The sequence below is a fragment of the Oryctolagus cuniculus genome, chromosome 13 (assembly GCF_051225735.1).
Source record: "Oryctolagus cuniculus isolate XC-2025 breed Fujian yellow rabbit chromosome 13, ASM5122573v1, whole genome shotgun sequence".
NCBI classification, from domain to species: Eukaryota; Metazoa; Chordata; class Mammalia; order Lagomorpha; family Leporidae; genus Oryctolagus; species Oryctolagus cuniculus.
The window spans coordinates 90,866,405-90,881,634 of NC_142879.1; the positions used below are offsets into that span (position 1 = coordinate 90,866,405).

The following is a 15,230-nucleotide window of genomic DNA, read 5'->3' on the forward strand; positions in this document are numbered from 1 at the left end:
GGCGCCGGATTCTGTCCCGGTTGCCCCTCTTCCAGGCCAGCCCTCTGCTGTGGCCAGGGAGTGCAGTGGAGGATGGCCCAGGTGCTTGGGCCCTGCACCCCATGGGAGACCAGGAAAAGCACCTGGCTCCTGGCTCCTGCCATCGGATCAGCGCGGTGCGCCGGCCGCAGCGCGCAGGCCGCGGCGGCCATTGGAGGGTGAACCAACGGCAAAAGGAAGACCTTTCTCTCTGTCTCTCTCTCTCACTGTCCACTCTGCCTGTCAAAAAAAAAAAAAAAAAAAAAAAAAAAAAAAAAAAGTATCAATGTATAAAGTGAAATGATAAATGATCATCTAGAATATTTTTATTCTATACATGCTTGAGTTTCCAAATATGGAAGACTGACTCTACACATAAGAATATTAAAACAAAGGTATTTCAAATAGTTTGAAAATACATTGGTTGAACTGTACCTTATTTATTCTTTCAATATCTGCATTGTGCAGAAGCAGTTGTTTGCCTATTTTTAGGTTCTCATTATAGGCAGCATAATGAAGGGCAATGTTGCCATTCTCATCCATATGGTTTGGGTCAGCACCATGATGTAGTAGGATTGCAGCACACTCCTCATGGTTATATTGTGTGGCCTGTCAGGAATACACCAATAAATAGATTGCAATTTCTAGGAATACAAAATAAATATTACACTGCTTCCACAATTAAATTATATAAATTCATTTTTACTCTGTGAATGTAAACAAAATCTTCCACACATTAGAAACATTGGGTACTGTATACCTTCATCAGCGGTGTCATGTTCACATTGTCAATGGCATCGATCTGACAATGCTGCTCTATCAGGAGCTTCACGACTTCTACATGGCCATTGGTGCAGGCCAAATGCAGAGCAGTCCTGTGAAAACGAGAGGGCTTTTATGAAAATGATAGTGTACAATCTCCTTACAGATAATTATTCAGGCAACTGTAAGTATTCAATAACATATTCTTCAATCTTGAAGTCTTTTTCTCCTGAAGAAACATAGCATTTATGAGCTTTTATTGCTCACTACACTAATTAAAGAGCAGTCTGTTTGAAAAGAAAGAGCATGGATGGCCGGCGCCGTGGCTCACTAGGCTAATCCTCCACCTTGCAGCGCCGGCACACCGGGTTCTAGTCCCGGTCAGGGCACCGGAGTCTGTCCCGGTTGCCCCTCTTCCAGGCCAGCTCTCTGCTGTGGCCTGGGAGTGCAGTGGAGGATGGCCCAAGTGCTTGGGCCCTGTACCCCATGGGAGACCAGGAGAAGCACCTGGCTCCTGCCTTCAGATCAGCACGGTGTGGTGGCCGCAGCGCGCCGGCTGCGGCGGCCATAGGAGGATGAACCAACGGCAAAGGAAGACCTTTCTCTCTGTCTCTCTCTCACTGTCCACTCTGCCTGTCCAAAAAAAAAAAAAAAAAAAAAAAGAAAGAAAGAAAGAAAGAAAAAGAAAAAGAAAAGAAAAGGAAACGAAACGAAACGAAACCAGGAGCCAGGTGCTTCTCCTGGTCTCCCATCCGGGTGCAGGGCCCAAGCACTTGGGTCATCTTCTACTGCACTCCTGGGCCACAGCAGAGAGCTGGCCTGGAAGAGGGGCAACCGGGACAGAATCCGGTGCCCCGACTGGGACTAGAACCCGGGGTGCTGGTGCCGCAGGCAGAGGATTAGCCTAGTGAGCTGTGGCACCGGCCAATAATACTGTATTTCAATGACTCAAACATGCTCATTTCCTCTCATTTTTACTTATCTGGCATTGGGTGATCCTTATCATAATTCATGACTATTTCCACTCTAATTTGCAGCATTTGAAAAATCCTCTCATTAGTATTTCAGGCATGGAAAGCCAAGACACTCTGGCAAAAAGATCTCTGTGAGTGAGATCCCAGTGGAAAGAACAGGTCTTCAAAGAGGGAGGTGCCTTTCTCTGAAGGGAGGAGAGAACCTCCACTTTGACTATGACCTTGTCTAAACAAGATAAGAGTCGGAGAACTCAAGGGGCTTCCATAGCCTTGGAAACTCATGACTGGTGCATAGGGAGATTACTGATGCCATAAACAGGAGTGTCAATTGGTAAAGTCAACAACAGGAGTCACTGTGCACTTACTCCTCATGTAGGATCTCGGTCCTTAACGTGCTGTACACTGAGGCTTAATGCTATAACGAGTACTCAAACAGTATATTTCACTTTGTGTTTCTATGGGGGTGCAAACGACTGAAATCTTTACTTAATGTACACTAAACTGATCTTCTGTAAAAAAAAAAAAAAAAAAAAAAAAAGAAAGAAATTTTCAATTCCCAACTTGACTCTCACTGGGATTAAACATGACAATAGGTCTGATCTGATTTCATCATCATTTAAAAAAAATCATCTATTATTTTTCACTTTATGTTTCTGTGTGGGAACAAACTGTTGAAATCCTTACTTAAGGTATACTAAGCTGATCTTCTGTATATTAAGATAATCGAAAATGAATCTTGATGTGAATGGAAGGGGAGAGGGAGTGGGAAAGGGGAGGGTTGTTGGTGGGAGGGACGGTATGGGGGGGGAAGCCATTGTAACCCATGAGTCGTACTTTGGAAATTTATATTCATTAAATAAAAGATAAAAAAAAAATAATGATTACTTATTAAAATTTTCATTCTCTTTAAAAAAAAAAAAAAAAGAAAAAAGAAAAATCCTCTCATTGACACATAAAATGGGCATCACACAATCCATGGTGTTGTGTTTAGTGCTACATGGCACATGGCATATACAGCGGGTCTATGGCAGTTCTAGTTATATATAGATTGCATTTATGTAAATTTCAGTTTCTAAGTCCTTAAGGAAGAGGGCTGAGGTAACAAAAATACTTAAAAACAAAGTATTTTTCAATTTTCAAAATTAAAGTCAAAGGAAACTTGAGATTCAAATGAATACCTATGCCTGACTGTACTCTTCATTTACACTGAGAATGAATGAAAAATCTAATGACTCGTATTAGTATTTAATATTCATACAATGAGAGCTAAAATTATATTTTATAATGCCTTTCACAAACACTTTTATTTGAAAGGAGCAAAGAACACTTTCCAATGAGATTGAGTCCTAGTACTTCAATTTTAAATCTCTCAATTTAATGAGGATGGGCAGGGGAACATAAACTTGTAAAGGATACAAGAGATCTCAGATACAGAATATGCCTGTCTGTTACATAACATGTATTCAGGTTACAGTTGATGAGTAAGTTGGTTGATGAATAAAACCACTTGGGGATTTCAATATCTTTAAAGAAAGCTTTTATAATATAAATCAAATTTCTACAATAATAAATAACAGTCATTTATGTTTGTTATTTTTCCTTTACAGAAGGACACATCCCAACTAAAATTAATCAATATTCATTTTTATAATAAATATATATATAGTAAAAACAAATGTATATGACAAAAGGTCTACATAATGACACAAGTAGATAAAAATGATTCCCTTTACTCTGCATGAGGCTAAACATTGGCAGGACATACCAAACCCCACACAGAGATACAAATATTAAGTGAGAAATTATATTTATCTGTGGATGCATATTTCTCCCCATCCCAAGGATTATCTCAATAATACACTTTATTATTTGAGTTTCTTACAAATGTTCACCCTGGAAATCATAGATAAGAAAATTTCACATATAATTCAAATACCCCCAAATTACAGAATTTACTACATTCTGTACATTTTGCTGGCTACTATAAGGGCATAGTCTATATAAATGTATAATTAAGCTGCCTTTTTTCTCATGACAAATTGCCTATTTGCATGTTCACATACATCAGTGTCTATCCCACATTCAGTGGTCTCTTATCAATGTATGCTCTCTAACTTATAAAATCCATTCTATGGGTTCTTATTAATACATTATTACAACAAGCAGTAATGGGAGAAAGAAATCCTTAGAAACAAATCCTATGTCTGTTTCCTAAAGATGATTTGATGGAATAGAATTGAAGGGTAGATGGCCTATATATTTTTAAAATGTGATACAGTATTTTCCACCAAATCCTCTATTCCAAAATTCATAAGCAATTTAAACTTTAAGCAGTGGCAAACATAACACTACTCTTCATTCTCAAAAACTATGTGGATGGAACAATTTTTCATTCCTCTTTCAACTTAAATTTCTTCTCTCACCAGGATTGCTAAATACTGTTTTCTATGTCTATGGATCACTTGCAATCTGCAAAAAACTACGCCCAATTTCAAATTAGAGTCCAACTTTTTTGTTCACTTGAATAAATTGTGTAAAAATGAAGATGTTTCATCCAAAATATATATGCTGTGAATGTTTTTGCAAGTATGTTGTCTTTTATTTTGTAACTTTTCTTGATACAGAGCTATAAATGTTATTTTGCTAACTAAACTTTCAAAATGCTTCTGATATCATCTTAAGATCTTTGTTAAGAGAAAATATAGGCCGGCGCCACGGCTCACTAGGCTAAATCCTCCACCTTGCAGCGCCGGCACACCGGGTTCTAGTCCCGGTCGGGGCGCTGGAGTCTGTCCCGGTTGGCCCTCTTCCATTCCAGCTCTCTGCTGTGGTCAGGGAGTGCAGGGAGGATGGCCCAAGTGCTTGGGCCCTGCACCCCATGGGAGACCAGGAGAAGCACCTGGCTCCTGCCTTCAGATCAGCGCGGTGCGGTGGCCACAGCGCGCCGGCCGCGGCGGCCATAGGAGGGTGAACCAACGGCAAAGGAAGACCTTTCTCTCTGTTTCTCTCTCTCACTGTCCACTCTGCCTGTCAAAAAAAAAAAAAAAAAAAAAAGAGAGAGAGAGAGAGAGAGAAAATATACTGATGAACATCTGTGTTTTTCTCCAAGAACTTTTCTCATTGTGTTTTTTTTATTTTTACTTTTTATCCCACCAGGAACTTAGTTTTGTAACATTAAAAATCAAGCTGGTTTCCTCCAGTTAAGAGGCATTTCATTCATAAATAATTCATGTTTTCCTAATAATATTAAATGTAACCAGTATTAATTTCTAAATCCTTGCATGGATTTTGATGTTTCTGAATGTCCTACTCAGTGCTTCATCTATTGGCCTTTTCGACTGTAGGTAAGTGGTTAGCTTCTGGAAATTAACACCAAATTTTTATATATGGAATTTTGCTCACTACATTATGACTTAATGCCACCACCACAGTACATGGCAGGCAGAATATATAACTCAAAACTTTTAAGACTTGGATACTTCTTGTGATTTAAGTGAAACTGATAAACACTTAAGGAACACACAGGCATCGTCCCCCTTCAGTGTTTCCAGCCACAGATCCCCCTCTCCAGAACACGGACACACAGGCGTGCAGGGTCATCGGATTTTATTCAAAGAACTCTAGCCCAGGACTGACCATGGAAATGCTCTCACTATAGGGTTGTGACGAGCGGCTGCACAGGATTAACTTGTGGGCTGAGTCACACTAACCGGTCCATAAATGAGGAGTTCAAAATCCCTTTAAAGTTGCAGTCCCCTACACCTGGGCGCGGCGGGGCGCTCAGCGGGTCCCCGTCCCGGGTGCGGGAAGCGAGGCCACCGCGCAGGGACCGGAGAGGCGGGAGGGGAGCGCTTCGTCCGCCCGCCCCGCCGGCTTGCGCACCGTTACCTGTTGCCCTCGTCTCTGTCGTTAACTCTGCTTCTCCGACGCAGGAGAAGGAGGCGAATCCTGTACGCGTCCCCCCTCGCTGGCAGCCCTGTGGAGCTCCCCGAGTTCCTCCTCCACGATGCGGCCACGGAACTGGGGTCGAACCTCCAGCCCGTTCCCGCGCCCGTCGGAGGACGTCTGGAGCACCTGGCGCCTCATGGCTGAGTAGGAAAGAAATCGCTTCATTTCTGAAGCGGACGGCGGCTTTCCGCCACCTCCGGAGCCCAAAATCCGAGAAAACGAGCCGTCTGGCCACCACGTCCCCGCAAGGCAGGTCCGCGGTCTCCAACTCCTCAGCTCCGGATGACGGTCGCCGAGCAACCGCCGCCATGCGCCAGTGGGCGGGGCCGCCACGCACGCGCAGAACCTCCCACCTCCCCCGCCCAGCTGCAACCAGACTTGGGTGGGTCTTTGCTAAGGAAAAACATCAATCATTTGAAAAGCAGTGTTTATACTCAGCTGGAGATAGAGTGGCTTGAAACTGCAGAATTCTGAAGGCCTACAACGCCTCTGAAAATGTCTAAAAAAAAAATGTTTCAGCTCCTTATCTTTCAGTTTATTTCCCTTCCACATCACCTTTGTTCCACTTGTTATATATTAATGTTAGCCGTCGCAAAGCACACCGGACACCGGAGTAAGGGAAAGGGTTTACTGGAGAACACCCTACAGACCGGAGTGAAGGGGCTGCGAAGGAAAAAGAGAGAAAGAGAATATAAGAGAGAAACAGAGAGGAGAGGAGCTAGCAAGGAGAGAAGATAGAGCAGAGCCAAGAGAGAAGAACCAAGAGCCAAGAGACCAGAGGAGGAGGCTAGAGAGAGGAACCGAGAGAGAGCAAGAGAGAAGGGCCAAGAGAGCAGGGAGCAGAGCCCAAGAGAGCACGTGTTCAGGAACAGGCCCTTTTAAAACTTTGCCTGAGGGCGGGCAGGGAAGCAGGAGCAGCGAATCCCATTAGGATGGGGGTGGAGCCTGGCTCAGGTAGCTGGGCCATGTGGCCACCTGGCTAAAACTGTGCCAGTTTCCTAACACTATCAAAGTAGGCAGGTTCCATACGAAGCGGTAGCTTCTGACTCCAGATTCCTGCTAATGTGCCCCCCCCGGGGGGGGGGTAGTGGAGATGGCTCCAGTTACTGAGTTCCTGCCACCCACATGGAGACCCGAATTGGGATCCTGGCTCCCCTCTTGGCCTCAGCTCAGCCACCGCCCTTGTGGACATCGGGGGAGTGAACCAGTGGATGGAAGCTGTGCGTATTGGCGCGCGCCCTGTGCGCCCGCGCGCGCCTGTGCGCCTCGCCCGGCCTCCCCATGCGCACGCGCGGCCGCGGGAGGGGGGCCTGGCTCCTCCTTCTCCTCCTCCTCCTGCTCCTCCTCCTCCAGCTCCAGGCCCGGGCCGGAGGAGGGCCGAGGGCCGAGGGCCGTGCGCCTGCGCGGAGCCGGAGTCCTGTAGGGCCGCGGCGGTGCGGGTGGGCGGTTGCCTTGGGGACCGGTCCGGCCCCTCCCTCCTCGGGTTCCCCACCCACCCCGCTCCACGCCCCTCGCCGTCTGGACGCGCGGCACACAGACCTCCCGGCCCTCCCTTCCCGCCGCTCACCCCAGCTGCAGCCGTGACCCGGCCAGAGGCCGTGCCGCTCCCAAGATGTCGCAGACGGCCATGTCCGAAACCTACGGTAGGAGGCCCGGGGGACGAGCGGGCTCGGGTCTCTGCGGCGTGGGGACCCGAACCTGCGCTCGGGGAGAGGTCTCGGGGGGCGTCGGGGGCTCGGGCCCGGGATCTGCGGGGAGCGCGAGCGTTGGGGCCGCGGGCGGGGGGCTCGGGGGTCTCTGGGTGGGAACGCGAGGCTGTGAACGGCCTGTTTACGTGATCTGCTTTTCCAAGTTTCCTCCGCGCTGGTACCCTGAGTGTTTTTCCTCTCTGGGTAGCTTGAGATTCGCCTGCGGCTGTGACGTTAGCCCCTGCGAAGGGGGCGACTTCTGGATTTCAGCGAGCTCCTCGGGATGTTCCAGTTTTGACCTTTTCGGATTTGGATTTACTGTCTTTGCCGTGGGATTAAAGGAGGAGTTAGCAATAGATTAATCTATCTCTTCCTCCCAGATAACTCTTGCTTTATTTATAGCCTCTCTAGGTTGCATTTGGCTAGTTACAAGGGGGCTCGTCTATTCTTTTAAGATCGTAAACGCCTTGGAATCGGCGCCTTGTTAAAAAAAAAAAAAATTTTTTTTCTGTCCTGCATAGTCAGGATCAACAACTTGTACCTTTTATTAGTGTTGAGTAAATGTTTATCAACCCGGACTCTTTCAAATGTGTACAGTCTCAGATTAAGACTTTGATTTGGAGTTTTACAGCCCCAGGGAGAGGCTCAAATTCAAAAGAAAATGTATCCCTCAAGCCAGATCCGCCTGTCACCATCTGTCCTGGCCTGCCGCTCCTTCCCGGCAACAGATAACGTGTGCAGGGCATTAGGGGAGCAGGCGTCAGGCTTGGAAGGCTGTGAGCTCCTGGAGACACAGCAGAGGCGGCTCTGGCCGGGTGGAGTTTGCCTTCTTGGCGGGGAGTCCCGTGTGAATCCGGTTGGGGTGCTGCTGAGTGAGTCCAGGCCAGGCAGGAGCCCTGAAGAAATGTGCCTGTTTGTTAGGATGAGAGCTGGCCCGCACTGGGCAGTCAGACGGTCACCTGGCAGGTGCCCAGACCTGTGGAAAAGGCATTTCAAGCAGGGCGAGGAGAGAGGGCCTGGTGGGAGGTTTCCAGCTCCCTCCTAAGACAGGTGGTAAGCTTGCAAAGGTTTCTGCTCCAAGGTCGAGGTGCAGTGGGGCCGCTTTAGCGATTCTTGTGACTGGCACTGCCCTGTTCTTGGTGACACTGTAGCATGGCCGCTGTTCTTAGAAGGCCTCGGAAATCTTCCAGGAAACCTGCTGGGTTTGTCAAGACCAGCGTTGCCAGAGCTGCCGGGGCTCCTGTGAGGGGTGGCCATGCGCTGCTCTTCTTCCCATGGAGAACTGCAGTCAGAAATGGCTTTAAAACATTATCTCTCTGCTTATTTGAAAAGGCAGAATTACAGAGGGAGAGGGAGAAATCCTCCATCCGCTGGTTCAGCTCCCCAAATGGCCACAACACCCAGTGCCGGGCCATGCTGAAGCCAGGAGCCAGGAGTTTCATCTGGGTCTCCCATGTGGGTGCAGGGGCCCAAGCACTTGAGCCACCTCCCGCTTTTTTCTAGATACATTAGCAGAGAGCTGGAAGTGGAGCAGCCGGGTCTCGAACCGCCACCCAAATGGGATGCTTGTGCAGGCAGCAAGGCAGCCCCCCAAAAGTATCCTACGGAAAATGTGTTCCAAGCAATTTGTGGTTGTATCTTTGCAGTTGTTTATATGCAAGTGCTTATTTGTCCACCCCTCCCCCATTTTTTTTTTCTTTGACCTGGGTAAGCAGCACTAGATAAGGCTGAAAAGTCTTAATGAGGGAACCATGGGGAGGTTGTGAATTACTAAGAAAGCATGGGAAGACCTTGCTTTCATTTTCCTTGTGTGAAGTGGTAACAGCTGATAGAATACAGCCCACCTTTGCTTGCCCTGCCTCTCTCTGCACAGGGATCTTGGAAGTTGCAAGCCTCACCCAGGAACTGGTTAAAATCCTGATGCTCAGGCTTCGGCCATTAATGTTCTTATTTCATGCACTTTCAAAAAAACAAGCTTTCACTATTTACTGATTGTGAATTTAGTATTTTCTAAATGAGACATAAAGAGCCAGTGCCGTGAATGCACTGTTAGTGTGCGGGAGCCACCTGCTCATGAGCACGTTAGAGCAGTGTTCCACTTCCCATAGACCTGAGTCGGGTCCAGCCCTGTGTTGTTGGGAAGCCACTAACCACAGGAGTACAATGCTGTAGTGTATGTCATACTGTAATGCACAGTTGAAATGCTAAACAGATGTCAGCGTGGACCCTTCAGTCTGAGTGTCACTAACCTGGAACAAGGTACTCCCACATGTGTTTAGATTCAAGCGATCCAAAAGTGCTGGCCCGTTAGTGTTGCCCGGGACTCCCCCATGGAACCCCTCTGAGACCCAGGAGGCCACAGTTTGGCGGTGCGTGATTCCTGGTGCCAAGAACTGATGCTAGTGCTGAACTGTAAATGTGGAGGGGAAATGCCAGGCTTCTTTTTTAAAAATTTAAATGCTAAGGCAGTTTAAGGAGAAATCCGAGACAAATCTCTATAGAAACACAGCTCAAGTTGCTGGGCCCATGCCAACTTAATTACATTGTCTTCCTTTTTTTTTTTTTTTTTTTTTTTTAAGATTTATTCATTTATTTGAAAGTCAGAGTTACACAGAGAGAGGAGAGGCAGAGAGAGAGAGAGAGGTCTTCCATCCGATGGTTCACTCCCCAATTGGCCGCAATGGCCAGAACTGCGCCGATCCGAAGCCAGGAGCCAGGAGCTTCTTCCAGGTCTCCCACGTGGGTGCAGGGACCCAAGCACTTGGGCCATCCTCCACTGCTTTCCCAGTCCATAGCAGAGACCTGGATCGGAAGTGGAGCAGCTGGGACAGGAACCGGTGCCCATATGGGATGCCAGCACTGTAAGCGGTAGCTTTACCTGCTATGCCACAGCGCCAGCGCCCCTCGTGTTTTTATTGTGTGCCTTATTTTGGAAACAGCATGGTATTGGGATATTTATCGAATAATATTGAGAATTATCAGAATATTTCTTCTTGAAAATGTATTATTGTGGGAGGTTGTGGTTTGAATTATGCCCTTCCAAAGATGTGTTCAAAGACTAACTAACCCCTGATACCTGCACATGTGACCCTATATGAAAGAAGGCTCCTTGAAGATGGATTTAGCTCACACTGTATTAGCGTAGGCCTTGACTCAGTGCCTGGCGTCCTTATGAGATAGAGGGAACTCGGGCACAGATACAGGCCGGGAGAACGCGATGTGAAGACAGAGGCTGAGAGTGGAGGGATTTGGCTGCATGCCAGAGAGCGCCAAGGATGGCAACCTTTGGGGACCAGGACGAGGCAAGGACGGGTCCTTCCCCCGGGCCTTCAGAGCTTGACCGGGCCCACACTTTGGTTCCAGACCACAGCCACCAGGACTGTGGGACAATAAACGAGTACCTCAAGCCGTCCAAGTCTGCAGTGCTGGGTAACCACAAGCCTAGGAGACAAACCCATAGGCTTTGTTCATGCAGAAATTCAGGCCTGATTAATCAAGATGGAGTGAGGACGCTATCCCCGGGAAAGGAAGTAGCATTTTCAAGGGCACTTGGTTCCCACAATGTATAAAATAACTTGGTTCTGGGGAAATCAAATTACCTTACCTCAGTTTCTTAAAAGGACAGAGAAGAATGGGACATCAGGATCAGGACATTGCTGTCAATTGAGTAAATTTGTGAGTAAATTGAGTAAACTTATGATTGCCAATGTTTCTTATTTTGCTTTCTCTCAATGAAAAAACTGGTAAACATTTCAAAGGACCAGCGTTTAGGAAATGCTGCTCCAGTGCTTCTTAAACCACTGTGCACGTGAATCCCCTGGTGTGTTAAAATACAGGTGCTGATCCAGTAGGTGTGGATGGGTGCAGATTCTGCACCTATCCAGCTCCTGAGCTCCCAGGTCACGTGGGCGCTGCTGATGCAGGGCCCGTTTTAGCGTGTTCATGGCAAAGTGCTACACTGTATAAAAGTGCTACACTGTATAACGACTTCATGCGGGAGAACTTGGGAAACAGTTAGGAAAACAAACGTTTATGTTCATTTTTATGTTGTTTAGACTAAGGCATTCAAGCCCATGCCTTTGATTTTACTCCGATGCTGGGATACACTTCTAAATCTGTATTTCTAGCTACATCATTTGCCCAAGCTAAAGATATTATTTTCAACTCTGTGCCTAGAGGTATCCAAACACGAACCCAAGTAATGACTCCTATTCCCCAGTCTTCTGCCTGAGAGAAAGTTAGAAGCTATTGTTAATACTTCCTCATCCTTATCTCTTGAGTACAGTCTTTTCCTAACTCTTTCAAGCTGACTTCTTAGTGTAGTTTCCAGTACTGTTTACCCTAGAAGAGGCAAAGGAAAGTTGCTGGATTGTAAGTCAAGAAAATTGGGTTTCATCCCAGAGTTCTTCATCACAGTAGTGGTGCTGATCGTCTCGTAACTTACCGCGCGGCATCCACACATCTACAACCTTAAGTAGCTTATGTAGCGCCTGAGTTCATAAGACTGCACCCTCCCTGGGTCCAGATGACGAGGATTTCTGATAGCCATGACTGCTGGAGCTGTACCGATCTGAAGCCAAGAGCTTCCTCTGTGTCCCCCACACAGGTACAGAGGCTCAAGGACTTGGGCCATCCTCTACTGCTTTCCCAGGCCATAGCAGAGAGCTGGATTGGAAGTGGAGCAGCCGGGAATAGAACCGGTGCCCATATGGGATTCCGGCACTGCAGGCGGCAGCTTTACCCACTGTGCCACAGCACCAGCCTCTACTTCTAGCTATATTAATGGTAATAGATCTTCTTCTGTTAAGTACTGTGTCCCATTTTAAAAAGTATATATTGGGGCCGGCGCCACGGCTCAGTAGGCTAATCCTCCGCCTGTGGCGCCGGCACACAGGGTTCTAGTCCCAGTCAGGGCACCAGATTCTGTCCTAGTTGCTTCTCTTCCAGTCCAGCTCTCTGCTGTGGCCCGGGAGTGCAGTGGAGGATGGCCCAAGTGCTTGGGCCCTGCACTCGCATGGGAGACCAGGAGAAGCACCTGGCTCCTGGCTTCGGATCAGCACGGTGCGCCGGCGGCAGCGGCCATTGAAGGGTGAACCAACGGAAAAGGAAGACCTTTCTCTCTGTCTCTCTCTCACTGTCCACTTGGCCTGTCCAAAAAAAAAAAAAAAAAAGTATACATTGGGGCCGTGGCACAGTAGGTTTAATCCTCCACCTGTAGTGGCCGGCATGGTTCAAGTCCCAGCTGCCCCTCTTCCAATCCAGCTCTCTGCTATGGCCTGGGAAAGCAGTAGAAGATGGCCCAGGTGCTTGGGCCCCTGCACTTGCGTGGGAGACTGGGAAGAAGCACCTGGGTCCTGGCTTTGGATTGGCACAGTTCTGGCCATTGTGGCCATCTGAGGAGTGAACCAACAGAAGGAAGACCTTTCTCTGTATCTCTCCCTCTCACTGTCTGTAACTCTACTCTCAAATAAATAAATAAAGATTTTTTTTTTTTTTTTGACAGGCAGAGTTAATGAGAGAGAGAAACAGAGAGAAAGGTCTTCCTTTTTCTGTTGGTTCACCCCCCAAATGACTGCTGCGGCCGGCGCACAGCACTGATCCGAAGCCAGGAGCCAGGTGCTTCCTCCTGGTCTCCCGTGCGGGTGCAGGGCCCAAGCACTTGGGCCATCCTCCACTGCACTCCCGGGCCACAGCAGAGAGCTGGACTGGAAGAGGAGCAACCGGGACAGAATCCAGCGCCCCGACCAGGACTAGAACCTGGGGTGTCGGCACTGCAGGCGGAGGATTAGCCTAGTGAGCCACAGTGCCGGCGTAAATCTTTAAAAAAAAAAAGTATATATTGACTTATTTTATTTGAGAGTCAGAGAGACAAAGAGGGAGAAAGAGTTCCTATCTGCTGGTTTACTCCTCAAATGCTGACAATGGCCGGGGCTGGGCATAGGCCAAAGCTGGGAGCCAGGAACTCAGTCCAGGTTTCCCACGGCTGGTGGCAGGAACCAGACTAACTGAATCGTCACGGTTGCGTCCCATGGTCTGCATCAGCAGGAAGCTAGTCAATAGGTAAAGGCAGGTGCTGAAGTGAGGAACTCCAGTGTGGATGCACACGTCTTAACCAGTAGGCTGAATGCCCACCTTCTGACTGTATTATTTTTTATCAAAAGGAATTATTGGGGCCAGTGCTGTGGTGTAGTGGTTTAAGCCACCGTCAGCAGTGCTGGCATCACCTATAGGTGCTGCCAGTTCTGATCCAGCTTATTGCTAATGGCCTGGGAAAGCAGCAGCAGATTGCGCAAGTCCTTTGGCCTCTGTACCCATGTGGGGGACCCTGAAGAAGCTTCTGGGTCCTGACTTCTGCCTGGCCCAGCCCAGTTTGTTGCAGCCGTCTGGGGAGTGAACCAGCGGATAGAAGACCGACCTCTCTGTCTGTCCTCTCTCTGTAACTCTGACTTTCAAATAAATCTTTATAAAAATATTATTAGAGAGGGCTCCCTTCTACTTGCTCCCTCCCCAAATGCCTACAACAGTGGACAGTGGGCTGGGCTGAAGTTGGGAGCCTGCATCAGGCCAGGTCTCCCACATGGGTGGTAGGAAGTGAGTTATCCCCTGGCTTTTTTTTTTTTTTTTTTTTTTTTTTTTTTTTTTTTGACAGGCAGAGTGGACAGTGAGAGAGAGAGACAGGGAGAAAGGTCTTCCTTTGCCGTTGGTTCACCCTCCAATGGCCGCCGCGGCCGGCGCGCTGCGGCCGGTACACCGCGCTGATCCGATGGCAGGAGCCAGGAGCCAGGTGCTTTTCCTGGTCTCCCATGGGGTGCAGGGCCCAAGCACCTGGGCCATCCTCCACTGCACTCCCTGGCCACAGCAGAGAGCTGGCCTGGAAGAGGGGCAACCGGGACAGAATCCAGCGCCCCGACCAGGACTAGAACCCGGTGTGCCAGCGCCGCTAGGCGGAGGATTAGCCTAGTGAGCCGCGGCGCCGGCCTCTTTTTTTTTTTTTTTTTAAGATTTATTTATTTACTTGAAAGAGTTACATAGAGACAGAAGGAGAGGCAGAGAGAGAGAAAGGTCTTCCATTTGCTAGTTCACTTCCCAAATGGCCGCAACAATTAGAACTGAGCTGACCTGAAGCCAGGAGCCAGGAGCTTCTCCCAGGTCTCCCATGTGGGCGCAGGGGCCCAAGGACTTAGGCCGTCTTTTACTGGTTTCCCAGGCCATAGCAAAGAGCTGGATTGGAAATGGAGCAGCCGGGACTCGAACTGGTGCCCATATGGGTGGCTTTACCTGCTACACCACAGCGCCAGCCCTTAACCCCTGGTTTTTAAAAAAGAACTATTTCATACTTGGGGCCCCTTCCTATAGGATTATCCATAGCAGAATTCTCTTGTAAGATTCAATATTATAGACTCACTCTTACCATTACTAACTGGGCAAGTGTATTGTGATTTTACAATAAATATTCCTTTGGAATGAGAAGAAAGCTGGCTCTTGAATTTCTTATTACCTGAATTTTGTCTCTCAAGCACTCCTCTGGAAGAGGGTCAGAGTGATGTAATACTCTGTCACTGTTCCTCTGACTCTATTGGAATATTTTTCAGTGGAAATCGTTTGAGGGAATTTTGAGTCCTGTGTACCCTGAGATAGGCATCTTAGTCCGTTTTTGATGACTATAACAGAATACCTTGGACAAGGCAGTTTCTAAAGAAAGAGGCTTGTTTGGCTCACCCTTCCGGAGGCCCAGGGCTCCAAGAACATGGTGTCCGTGAGGGCCTTGGCTGCTTCAACACAAGGTGTCCACCGAGGATCAGATTTCAGCCTATTCTGGAGAGGAGAAACGGTGTTCAGA

The 15,230-nt window shown here is 48.0% G+C and overlaps 2 protein-coding genes across 5 annotated transcripts in view; one reads left to right on the plus strand and one right to left on the minus strand.

The window, feature by feature from the left end:
* Positions 1 to 329: 329 nt before the first annotated feature.
* On the minus strand, positions 330 to 6,046 carry LOC100341393 (uncharacterized). Its single transcript, XM_089311788.1, has 3 exons — positions 5,643 to 6,046; positions 779 to 893; positions 330 to 627 (listed from the first exon to the last, which is right to left on the minus strand). The coding sequence occupies exons 1-2, from the start codon at positions 6,010 to 6,012 to the stop codon at positions 856 to 858; spliced, it is 408 nt and encodes a 135-aa protein (XP_089167914.1). The 5' UTR covers positions 6,013 to 6,046; the 3' UTR covers positions 330 to 627; positions 779 to 855.
* Positions 6,047 to 6,781: 735 nt separating this feature from the next.
* RAB4A (RAB4A, member RAS oncogene family) overlaps positions 6,782 to 15,230 on the plus strand; it is a 42,058-nt gene continuing 33,609 nt past the window's right edge. Inside the window, exon 1 of one of the 4 annotated variants that reach the window (XR_016219145.1) lies at positions 6,782 to 7,345. Coding sequence is in view for 1 of the 4 variants with exons in the window: in XM_008250840.5 (XP_008249062.1) it covers positions 7,315 to 7,345 (31 nt within the window). In the remaining 3 variants the exon portion in view is untranslated. The remainder of the gene's footprint in view (positions 7,346 to 15,230) is intronic. The other 3 variants (XM_051838166.3, XR_016219146.1, XM_008250840.5) reach the window with 3 other exon arrangements.